This window comes from Alosa pseudoharengus, unplaced genomic scaffold, assembly GCF_046254945.1.
Source record: "Alosa pseudoharengus isolate Yale_2024_CS ecotype anadromous, Long Island Sound unplaced genomic scaffold, YU_APseudo_1.1 YU_APseudo_1.1_scf_19, whole genome shotgun sequence".
NCBI lineage: Eukaryota > Metazoa > Chordata > Actinopteri > Clupeiformes > Clupeidae > Alosa > Alosa pseudoharengus.
The window spans coordinates 26,548,888-26,561,229 of NW_027468657.1; the positions used below are offsets into that span (position 1 = coordinate 26,548,888).

The 12,342-nt window shown below is 46.2% G+C and overlaps 1 protein-coding gene across 3 annotated transcripts in view; it reads right to left on the bottom strand.

The window, feature by feature from the left end:
- The window catches only part of atp8a1 (ATPase phospholipid transporting 8A1), a 149,749-nt gene that overhangs the window by 98,062 nt on the left and 39,345 nt on the right, over positions 1 to 12,342 (bottom strand). For all 3 annotated transcript variants that reach the window (XM_076292132.1, XM_076292131.1, XM_076292134.1), the window contains exons 4-7: positions 10,952 to 11,050; positions 6,082 to 6,127; positions 4,034 to 4,074; positions 1,789 to 1,862 (exon numbers count right to left, since the gene is read on the bottom strand). In XM_076292132.1, coding sequence (XP_076148247.1) covers positions 1,789 to 1,862; positions 4,034 to 4,074; positions 6,082 to 6,127; positions 10,952 to 11,050 — 260 coding nt within the window. The remainder of the gene's footprint in view (positions 1 to 1,788; positions 1,863 to 4,033; positions 4,075 to 6,081; positions 6,128 to 10,951; positions 11,051 to 12,342) is intronic.

The window sequence follows — 12,342 nt, forward strand, 5'->3', positions numbered from 1 at the left end:
CTGGCATTTAGTTACTGTTCACTAGTACTACGGCTACTCTCTACAGTAACTCTCGGATCTGAACCATTAAAGAAACACTATGAACAAAGACCAGTATTTAAATGGATTGTTTCCAATTATACTGTTCTTTTAAGTCTACAAGTAGATTTGTATAAAACATTTTTTAAAAAGCTAATCCACAAACAAACCAGCTGTCAATATCATCTGTTTACACCGTACACTGGAGAGCCTACTCAAAAAGAACAACTGGATACACAACTTTCACAAACAAAGACAATGCTATGAGTAGTTTTGCAGTTGTGTGGTATGTAACACCAGCACATATGCTACAGAGCAAATGAAGCAAAACAGTTGTGCTCTCATGAAAGTGAGTCTTATGAAACTAAAGTTAGTGTTTATAGTATAGTTTGCACACGGTATATAACATATTATGAAACACAGCACATTCATGTGAACCTAGAGACAGCATTTATAGTACCGTAAAGTGGAATGTTTAAATAGTGTACTATGTTGTTCTGTGTTTCTCTCAGTCTTTGTCTGTGTTGTTGTCGAGTCCAGCTGTCCTCTGAGTGGGAGCATGGCACATGCAACTGGGGCGTGGGGAGAGCGGGCACAAGTGTCACAGCAGACAAAATGGGGTGTTTAACATAAGCAGCCACTGGGCACGAGACAGTTTGAGACAGCGAGACAGTGCTTAGGGTGCCAACCAGCCACTCTTAATTTCACTGACCGGGTGATGTGCACGTGTGTGTGTGTGTGTGTGTGTGCGCGTGTGTGATGAGCTCCCTGAAAGAAGAAATATGGCTTAATTAATTGCCTGTATATTTCATACTTAACGGGTGACCAAGGGGCATTGATTTTCGTATTCTATACATCTGCCTACTGCAGAGTGCTGCCAAGACTAGCCATGAGGGAAAAGCTGGAAAACTATGCTAGGTATTAAACTATGGGCACCTTGCCAAGGGCTGCTGCACTGCACAAAGCCATTCTATTCTAAACCACAACACAGAGGCTCCATTAACAACCGCAGCACACAGAAACAGCCCAAGTATCTATGATACTAGGAGTGGTTTAGAGGGGGGGGGGGGGTAAAAAAATATGTTTTAAATATCAAACCACCATAGATACTTGCGAGCAGACTAGGCAGACTCGTGCTGCTATTGGGATGTGACAGCATGCAATGAGTCACATCACAGATGTGGCCCCTAAGCTCTTGCGGGGCCAAGCAGCTTACGTTGAAGCCATGCGTTGCACTGTCTACGACACAGAAGTACAATCTGCCGACTGAAGTCAAAGGGTCCCTTTCTTTTAAAGAAGGGCGAAGAATTGCTTCACCGTGATGTAAGCTTGGCCGGCTAGCATACTTTATTACACTGTGCAGTCCAGTGCTTTTCTTAGAAGAAAAAAAAACATCTGCCTAGGTACAGAGCATCAGTATGCTTTCACAACACTGACAATAGACATTCAGTAAGACAACGTTTCCTGTCACAGAGAGGGGAACTAATGTTTACAGTAGTGTGATGCCCAATTGGCATTTCCATTTAGCATTAAGCCAGTTTGACTTCTGCCTACACAGAGAAGACTATGGCTGGAAAAGGAAATCAGTCTCTCTGTGTTGGTCAGTGGTGAGTGGTGATCAGTGATGTGCAGCTTTGAATCTGAGCAACCCTCTTGTTTATTCAGAACAGGAAGTGCCTTTGCGATGGGGATGGGGGGGTGGGGGACCCCTATTGTGTCCCCTTCCCACAATACCCCATCCAAAAGGTGCGTTGCGGTGCCACTCCTGACCTGGACGACAGGATGACGAGGTCTGCCGGGAGATGATCCCCGTTGGCTGCTTTGACTATCTCCCCTACCGCCACCTTTGGCGAGTTACCCACGATGCACCAGCAGGGAGTGGGACAGAGCGTGGCGGATGATTGTCGAGGATGAGGAGGAAGAGGAGCAGCAGGAGGAAGAGGAGGAGGGCAGAACAGATGGAAGGAGAGGACAAACCAAGACAGGGAGGAAGAGAGACAAATGCTTTCAGTCTACGGAGGTAAAGAACACAATGTCAAACCCACAATCGTTTCTTTTGGTCTTCTGTTTTGTTTTCAAAAGCCATCAGAATCAAGTCAGACCCCATATCACATTCATAAAGCATGGACCCTTAATGATCCTCATAACAGTCAAGTGTGATGCTTCAGTCGATTTAGTCAGATGTACTTGTTTCAACATTGAGGACATTTATACTTTGAACTAGAGAAAAGCATCAGCGCATGAGGCCTGGCTTGCTGAGGGACTCTGAAAAGGAAAGGAGAGACACAGTCTGTCGGTACTGCTGATCTGTGCTTATCCAACGGCACAGCACACTCCAGAAGGAAGTGATGGCTCCCACAATGCACCTCTCATTGAGTTACTCCAACACTCCCTTAGCACTAAACATACTGTTTCAATAGTATATCATATAAGTTCACATTATTTTGTTTTGAACTGCTTTGTGTTTGTTCTCTCTCATCATTTCAGGGCTGAGCCATCACTTCCTCTGTAGAGTGGAGAGTCGGAGGGGGAGGGGGGGGGGCAGGATGTGAAGAAGACTCCTTGGGACTTCAGCAGTAATCCTGTACCTGGATGACAGCAGAATTGCGTCTGCAGGTACGTAATCTTTGCCATTTATTTTAACTATATCTCCCACCACTACCTGTAAGACAAACACTAGTTATAGTTAAGACATTAGATGAGAAAAAGGCTTTCATTCAACTATTACACCACTCTCTTGCTACTGTCTTATGTTTCCCTTAAACGGTAGCATCCCAGAGAAAATGAGTCTTAAAAATGTTGAATGGTGGCAATTTTACAATTCTATGAGGTACAAACTGTTTCATAGCATGGGTGCCACTAATCTAACAGAGCTGTTGCAATATGCATGGCGAAACAATAAAAACTCCACAAAAGACATAACCAACACATTATCCACACACCATCCCTGTGCACATCAACATAAAGAGAACATGAAGGTGTCTACCTGAAACGTATGGGTTGTAAAGAAGCAGTCTGAGCTGCAGATATACACAGTGTGGAAACACTCACCTCTGCTCTGACTGTTGGGTTTGTGTTCCCGTGAGCTTACGGTGGGGAAACTATACTGTAGGAGTGCTTTCACACTTTACACCCCTGAGAATCAGAAGTGCGCAAGCCGCCGCACAACGTCACGTACAGTGCAGCAATCACGGGGTAATTATCGCACTGCTGTCTCCACACACAACTGCGCTCCAGTCGTTCCGCACCTGCTTATTATGGAGCCTGCGCTTTCACTGACATCTTAATTAGCCAGCTGCTTTATTAAAAACACGGAGAGTGAAAGCTGCACTGTGTCGCAAAACGCCCCATCACCCAACGACATCAGCTGAGCGGGATAGGTAGTAGGCGGAGCAGATGGATGTGGAGGCGGAGTTATAATAAGGATGCTTTTGTAGTGCATTAGTTACAGGTCTTTTAGTACCCACTGCTTATCATTTAAAAGTTTAAGAGACATTAAAGAGTTTTGATAATGTCCTAAATGAAACAAACATCAATGTAAATGTCATCACATATATTTCGTAATATTATGTTTCAGTACAATGCAATGCTCATGTAAGAGGGTAGCATTACGAGCTGCTAAGCCCAGCTCTGAACCCAAAATAATCTTTACCCTTCTCCTAACCTTAACCCTGTACTTATTTCCATCAGTGTCTGGCATTCCATAAGCCCATCACACACTGCGCCCAGTCAGAGTGAGCACCCTGCACCACCCATGACCACCCTTACTAAGGGGCACAGCACTCATGCCAGCCATCTCTATGGGGCTGTCAGCCAGCCAGCCGGTGTCTGACACCGTCTACGAATGCAGCACCTTCACGCTACCGCACACAGGCTGGGCTGGGAACCATCTGCCATGGAGAACATGGAGGGGAGAGAGAGAGAGAGAGAGAGAGAGAGAGAGAGAGAGAGAGAGAGAGAGAGAGAGAGAGAGAGAGAGAGAGAGAGAGAGAGAGAGAGAGAGAGGTATGCATACCTTTTCCCAGTGCACTATTTCCCAGGCGCCGTTCCTCAGCACTGCAGGTGGGGGTGAGAAAGAGAAACAGGGAGGGAGGGAGGGAGAGGGGGGGGGGTGGATGATACAGAGAGAGGGAGAGATGGAAAGAGGGAATAAGGCAGAAGAGAGTTGAAGAGAGGGGGAGCAAGAGAGGTGAGAGAGAGAAAAACAGAGGTAGAAAGAGAGAGAGTAGACATGTGGAGGACAGAATGTGAAAGGACGACAAGAGGAGAGAAGAAAGGAGATGGCAGAGTGAGAGAGAAAGAAAGGATACAGACAAAAGAGAAAGAGAGTAAGAGAGATATCATTATCACTTTGCCTGCTTCCCTTCCACAGAAGCAGTTCCTCTGTGGCATGTCCTATTCAGTGTGCCTGGAGAGTCAGGAGGCTCATGTGGCCGTGCTGAGGTTTGAGAACACAGCCAGATAAACACATAAGCCCAACCGCCTCTCAGAGCACACGGAAAGCAACAGAGGAGCATCCCCACAGAGGAATGGAACAGACAGACAGACAAACACACACATGCAGATGTCATGCACTCACACACATTACATTCACACTCATACATACACTAACAGACACTCACAAATGCATAGTTGCATAGACAGACAACCTCTGTTAGCTTTAGCTGTAAGTGAAGGTGTAACTCCATTCCTTCGCAGTTAAATGTTTGAGTTCAATCTATGCCGGATCTCCCCCCTGATTTTGAGTAGGCCTGCTGATTCTACCCCATGTACTGATTGGATTCAACAACATGCTGACATATTAGCAACAAGTTGAACAACTGTGACTGTTGTTACCTTTGGGCATGCATTACCGTAAGGAGAATTCCAGCCATTTTTCACATAGATCTCTGTTCATAATCATGCCCCCAGTGTGTAGCACTATAGCTGCCGTAGCTTAACAAGGTTGCTAGGTTACGGGGACGCTGGCGAGACACGCCGCTCCGTCTGGCATCATGTTTTTGTTTGTATTTATGTAATGTTCGTAATTTTATGTAATGTATTTTGTATTTATTTTTCTAGTTAAATGTAATCACTCTTTATTTATGTTTTTACAAGTTAACGTTAACCAGCTTCCATTGGGCTGATGAGCGCCTTGGCTAGCCTGCCTTATATCTCTGAAGTCCCTCATCCATCCGTGACGCTGCACATCCAATGTCTGGACGGAGGGATTGCTCAGCAAGGGTGCCTATAACTTCAATCTGCAAGAGATCTGCAGCTGCCACGACCACCGAGCTGCGGCTGACATGCGAGCTGCTATGCTAGCATCTACCAGTGCCTAGAGTCTGGATTGAGTGCTAAGAAACTCTGATGACTGCGTCAACCATGAAACAACAAACAACAAACGGTCACTGTCTAGGACCACCGAGCTGATAATCAGCAGGGTCGCCCATCACAAATTCGGACTGTCTAGTCATTCCAGTGCTCTCCAGACTGCCAGTGAATTCTCCGGGTTGGTCAGTTATAAAGAACTTTGTTGGTGTTGCATCGTGAAGACACAGCTGTGCGCAGTTTTCACACTTTGCCCTTGGAGGAAATTAGACTAATTTTATTTTTAATTTTTATTTATTTCATTTATTAATTTGTTTGTTGTATGTCTTGTATGTCTTGGTGTCACGGGTAGGCTGGCGACTACGCCGCTCCGTCCGGAATCTATTGTCTTTGTTAGTCTGTGTCAATGACAATGTCTTATATGTGGAACGCTTTGGGTTGCACTCTGTGCATGTTAAATGCGCTATACAAATAAATCTGACTTGACTGACTTGACTTGACACCGGTGTGACGGGAATGTTGGAAAATGAACGTTCTAAAGAACATCTGGGTTCATTGACTTCAACATACACTGTAGAATTTTAGAACCTTCAATTGTTGCGGAACGGAATCTTATGTTAGAATGTTCAAAAACCCACCCCTTTAAGGGTTATAGCAGAGAGGGTTAAAGCGGAGGATCTTTGGTTATAGTGCTATGGGCTGGATAAGAGTGTGGGCATGGCAGGCTATAATTATACTGTGAAAAGGCCTCACCTTGGGTTTCCTTCTTATTGACCACACTGTCTGCATTATGCCGTTTCTGGAAGAGATGGAAAGAAACGATGCACGTTAGCCTGAGAGGAATACAATATAAACATCTCAGAGTTCAACAAACATACAGTGTTACACAAAATTATTTTGTAGCTCAGAAACAAAACTCCCTCAAAGAGGAACTTGGGGTAACGGTGATCAGAGTAGAGACGGGGTCAGGATGTAACACGAGGGGAAAGTGGTACGTCAGACACGGAGTCGACTTTCTGCAGCAGATTACAGCCGCTTTGATCTCTGCTTACACCGGGAGGAGGAGGAGGAGGAGGAGGAGGGGGAGAGGGAGCGATCGGAGCTCTCCAAACATTAGCGTAAAGGAGAGAAGCTGACTCCTGCCCCAAGGACACGATAAAAAAGCACCGCATGTATATTTAACGAAATGCTCGTCTGCAATCCGACAGGGCTATTACACTACTGCCCACAGCACAGAGAGTCACTCCCGCTAACACACATACACACACACTCACACACACACACACACAAACAAATAGAAAAACATGCAGGCAGGTCATTGTGCACCGTCAGAAGGAATCACATCTACATGGGCAACTAACAGAGATTTCAGTGACATGACGAGGTTTCAGATTCTACATGTACCACAGGCAGACCGTATGATGTCATTAGAAACCTTGATATACTGCAGCATTGAAGACGCTTCACAAAGGCTCACTGGCATTAACTTACTAATGTTGCATTATTAACACAACATTTAAAAAAAAAACTTTCCATTAAGGTACCAAGAGACATTCTCTTATGTCCTTTCATACACACTAGGGTCTTCTGTGCAAAACTAATCGCCTGAGGAAATCTTCTGCAGTACCTTCTCCCTCTCTCCTTTCTCCCTCTCTCCTTTCTCCCTTTCTCCCTCTCTCCTTTCTCCCTCTCTCCTTTCTCCCTCTCTCCTTTCTCCCCCTCTCCTTTCTCCCCCTCCTTTTCCCCTCTCTCACTTCTCCCTCTCCTTTCTCCCTTTCTCCTTCTCTTCTTTCTCCCTCTCTCCTTTTTTCCCTCTCTTTTTCCCCTCTCACTTCTCCCTCTCACTTCTCCCTCTCACTTCTCCCTCTCCTTTCTTCCTTTCCTTTCTTCCTCTCCTTTCTTCCTCTCCTTTCTTCCTCTCCTTTCTCCTTTCTCCCTCTCTCTTTTCTCCCTCTCTTTTTCCCCTCTCTCTTGCTCTCAGGAAGAAGCGAGCGGCTGATAGCGTTTAATATGACGGATACCTTCGCTCCCCGTTGTGAAATTTAATCAACGGTCGACGACTCGTGCGGTGCTCATCGGCTCTGCAGCAACAGGGGCAAGTTAAAGCTCTCAGATAAACCCTCTTCATTGCCTGATACGCATTTAGGTGTGTGTGATGGGTTGAGCCATGGAGTGTGTGTGTGTGTGTGTGTGTGTGCCAGGACATGTGCATATCTCTGTGTGTGTGTGTGTGTGTGTGTGTGTGTGTGTGTGTGTGTGTGTGTGTGTGTGCGTGTGTGTGTCAGAGCATGTGTTATGGAGAGGTGCTGTGAACTGCTGGGCAATTTCCCCATGCAGTGTAGTGAAGCTGGTAACAGTAAGGGTAATAGGGGGGTGGGGTGGGGGGCTCTTTACATTTTTATTTTCTTCTCATCCCTCCCTCCCTTCCTCCCTCCCTCCCTTTCTCCCTTGTTCCTCCTGCGGAGGTGAAGTGATCATTAGATTAAAGTGTTAAAATCATGCAGGCCCTGAGGGAGGCGTGGAGAGAGAAGATGGCTTATATGGTGGCTCACTCCTCCTCCAGTCCACAGCGTGACTCACAGAGCACACAGTCTTAGAGAATGGGCATAGACAGTGCGTGTGTGTGTGTGTGTGTGTGTGTGTGTGTGTGTGTGTGTGTGTGTGTGTGTGTGTATCCGCATGCTTATGCTATGAATGTGCCACATTTGGTGACCAGCTAGACGCATCCTGTGTGAAATTCCCATCAGATTTGGTGAGCTGGACATCAGATAGCGAAACACAAGCCCGGCCTACGGGTCACCTCCAGCCCAACAAAGGAGCTCTGTTGCCCACAAGCAGCAGACTGAGGAGGAGAAGATCCTGCAGAGGGGGCATCCTCTCCTCTCTACATGCCCCTCTCACCTCCAGCTCTGGAGACTGGACCTCAGGTCTAAACGACTAAATGCTGAGATGACGTCACCGAGCTTCAGTAATTACTGCACTTCTTCGCTAAATTTCCATAACAAAATGACATGATGTCTCCATTTAGGAGACTCTATTTTGTTTATGTTCAGGAGTGTTTGGATTGAACATACATCAGGGATCAGACAAAAATAAATAATTCACAGATTAACAAACTACTATTCACTATCATTGTGGGGAATAGTGGAGCAGCCGTAACCTCGAGTCCCGACCCCGCCGTTGTGAACCCGTGTCACCTGGGATAAAGGTGTCTGCTAGTGTCTGTTAATATAACTAAATAAGTTGGAGTGAATTTAAACAGGAGGACCTCCACTGGTCTATGAGGCACAGAGGATGACACAGGGAGAGGTGAAACAGTTGACAGCAGGTCTGTACTACTATGAGAGTTGGGAGCACACACACACGCACGCACACACACGCACGCACGCACGCACGCACGCACGCACGCACGCACGCACGCACACCTATACACATGCACACAGGACACACGACCTTAACTGCCAACGCCATCATTCCCGAGCCACACACAGTTGGCCAAAGGTACTGGTAGAAACTGCTGCGCTGTACAATAACCCAGGGGAGGGAAGGGGGCTGCAGACGTGTGATGGTGTAAGTGAGTGAGAGAGTGCTTGTGCTTGCGTGTGTGTGTGTGTGTGTGTGTGTGTGTGTGTGTGTGTGTGTATATATGTGTGTGTGTGTGTATATATATATATATATGTGTGTGTGTGTGTGTGTGTGTGTGTGTGTGTGTGTGTGTGAGTGAGTGAGTGTGTGAGTGTGAGAGAGAGAGAGAGAGAGAGAGAGAGAGAGAGAGAGAGAAAGAGAGAGAGAGAGAGAGAGAGTAGCGCTAGGACACAGAGAGATAGAGAGTATGTGATCAGACACCTGGCCCGATAGGAGACCGTATAGAGTGTCTTATTTCAAGACAGCAGCAGGGAAGTGATTTTACTACGAGTTGGCACTTTGAGGTCCTGCATCTGCAGCCTATCGACAAACCTATACCACCAGGGCCTGCACTTCATGTTACCCCCAGACAGACAGCGAAGGGGCTTCACTAAGGCGAAACTAAGGCGGTAGAGGAGAGGAGAACAGCAGATTTCCTTGGGTGACAAAACGGCAACGGAGTCTTCAAATCCCCTCCCTTGTTTTCACTGTGCTGGGCAATAGTGGACAGAAATGGGCCAAGCTCTCCAGCAACGCCTACAACAGTGAATCTCCATGAATCATTTGCAAGTTAGATCAGGAATGTGGCAATCAACACACACACACATACACACACAAACAAACACAGACACAGCTCACATCACATGAATGCAATCTCAGTTACAACAGAAAAGTGTCTGTTACGCAGAAGAAATTGCACAAGACTCTTTTTAGCAGGTCCCAAAATAAAATCTACTCTTTTGTGCTTTGCCAGCTCCAAAACTGGTAACTTCAGTGGTTTTCAAAACATCTTACCAAAAGGACTGTGGTCGTAAAGCTGAGCAATACTGGCACATTTGCAGTGTTTAAGTGCAGTAACATTCCAATGTTAAAATTACATGCATTTATCCTTATATATATAAAAAAGAAATATATCTGTCTAAATCTAAAATAACTGTCTGCATCTACACATACCCACTGCATCTTACTACTGTACCTATTGCCTGTGACTGCTGTTACAGCTATACATCACTGTGATGGATCGATCCTACTGGTCAAACTGTAAGGATATTTTAAGCTCTATAACTGTAGCGTTCAGATGTCCAGTTCACACACGTCAAAGACATGAAACACGTGAGGAGGTTGCGTAATTGATACCGTTGCCATGACCGTTTCACCCTTTCACTGCAACTGAAAACACTATTAGTTTCAGTGGGGATTCCTCTCCTAATCAATTGGCAGTGCTCCACAAGTAAATACCCCATAGTCCCACTCTGACAACATGTGGGGCATTTTAGCTGTAATACAGTATACAGTAAGCCAGTTACAACTCAGAGACCACAAACATAAATAAGTAAATAAAAAATAAATAAAAGAAGTTCCACAAAAATAGCCTTTTTCCGGTCTTCTGCCTGCACAGACAGACAGTGTGTGTCCCGTGTGGCTTCCTAAAGTATTTGCGGCCCATTAGCAGAGTGGTCATGTGACTTCCTGTACGTGAGTGCAGTTGAAATGAACTGTCCCAACGGGGGCGTCGAGTCGAGAGCGCCACTGAACTGCATCCGCGGCCTCAGCTGCCCATTAACGTTTTGGGTCACTGACAATTCTACATTACTAGGTATTTATGTAACAATTATGGGTAGCACATGACCATATGGCTCTCAGCAACACTGACTGGGCTACAAGAGCAAGAGCAAGAGGGGTGCTAGAGCAGTGCAGGGCAGCACAGGGGGGCAATAGAACATTTTCAATTAAATACTTCATTTCTAATTCAATATGAAAGACCTGCTAGGGGCAATGCAGCTTTATCAGATTTACTCTACGGGCCAGTTTCCTGGACACAGATTATTATGCCTAGTCCTCCTGGACTAAAAGAGCACTTCAGTCTCCATTGAAAAAGAGCTTTTAGTCTCGGACCATGCTTAAGCCATGTGTACATAGGAAACTAGGCCCTACTCCTCCAGATGCTGTTTTGCATGTTGCCATATGGGACTGTGTGTCACGCGGGCGTTTGACTTACCAGGTCCTCAATGATCTCTTTGACGGCGGCCACCACCAGGATGAAGAGGAGGGGGACCAGGGTGGTCCAGCGGCCGGTGGGAGAGACATCTGGGATTTGCTGGAGAAGAGAGGAGCGAAGGGGGACAAGAAGTTAGCAAGAGCTTTAGTCCCAGAGTACTAATAAGGGTTTAAATAATCACATACAGTTCATGTGTGCATTCACGTACGCACACACAAACACACATACAAACACACACACACACCATAAGTGTGTAGCACTTAAAATACCCCCCCCCCCCAATCTCCTCCTTACACAGGCAGTCCTTCTGTGTCAGGCCAAGGACACAGGATGGTGACATTCACGCAACAGGGGCAGGACACAGAGTAATGGAGCAAACACACATCAACTTCTCTGACCCTTTCAGCAAAAGCCCATATGCTCACATCTGAAGATCCCAGAGGGAAGCATTCCATGAGCTGCCAGCCTCCCCTGACACACACACACACAACCCCACACATACAGAGTCCCACATAGGAACTCTCACACACACACACCTACACTCTCCCTCTGATACATGCAAAGCCACCCCGCCCTCAAACAAACAAACACACACACAAAAACACACACTCTTTCAGGTCTCTTCAGGGACTTGTACAGGGATGAAGTATCTGCCTGTCAGCCCCGTGTGACTGCCTGCTCACTCTGGGAGGCCATCTATCAAGAGGAGGTCAGACGTGCAACCCAAGGGGAGGCCATTCACTCACACACACACACACACACACACACACACACACACACACACACACACACACACACACACACACACACACACACACACAAACACAAACACAAACACACACACCAGGGGAGGCCAAAGGTCTACAAGACTACACAGTCCCATTCAACTAGGCATCACATCAGTCTTTTCCTCATAGTGTAGCTTATCGGTCATTCACTCAAAAGGACATCTGACCACAGCGTTATGGGCTTATCAGGCCTAACGCTCATGCGGGGTGGGAGGGCAGCCATTGGTCTTTAGTCGGTGATGACATGTTGATTGGTTGGTTGCGGGAGTATATCTGCTGCTGGTGTTTTCCCGGGGATGAAAAGAAATACTAGGAAGATAAACTAATCCAGGCAATGAATGAGGCTTTGTGGATTTACCCTAATAAGATCATTTTAGGCATCAAAACTAAACTTGACATGCTGAAATTCTGATTTCATCTGCAGTTCCGTCTACTACATTTGTAAATTCTTATCTTAATGGACATAAAATTGAAAATCTACCACATTTGAAGGAAATAGGAATGATACACACTACTAAGCACACAGACACACACACGCATTCACACACACACACACACACACACACACACACACACACGCATTCACACACACACACACACACA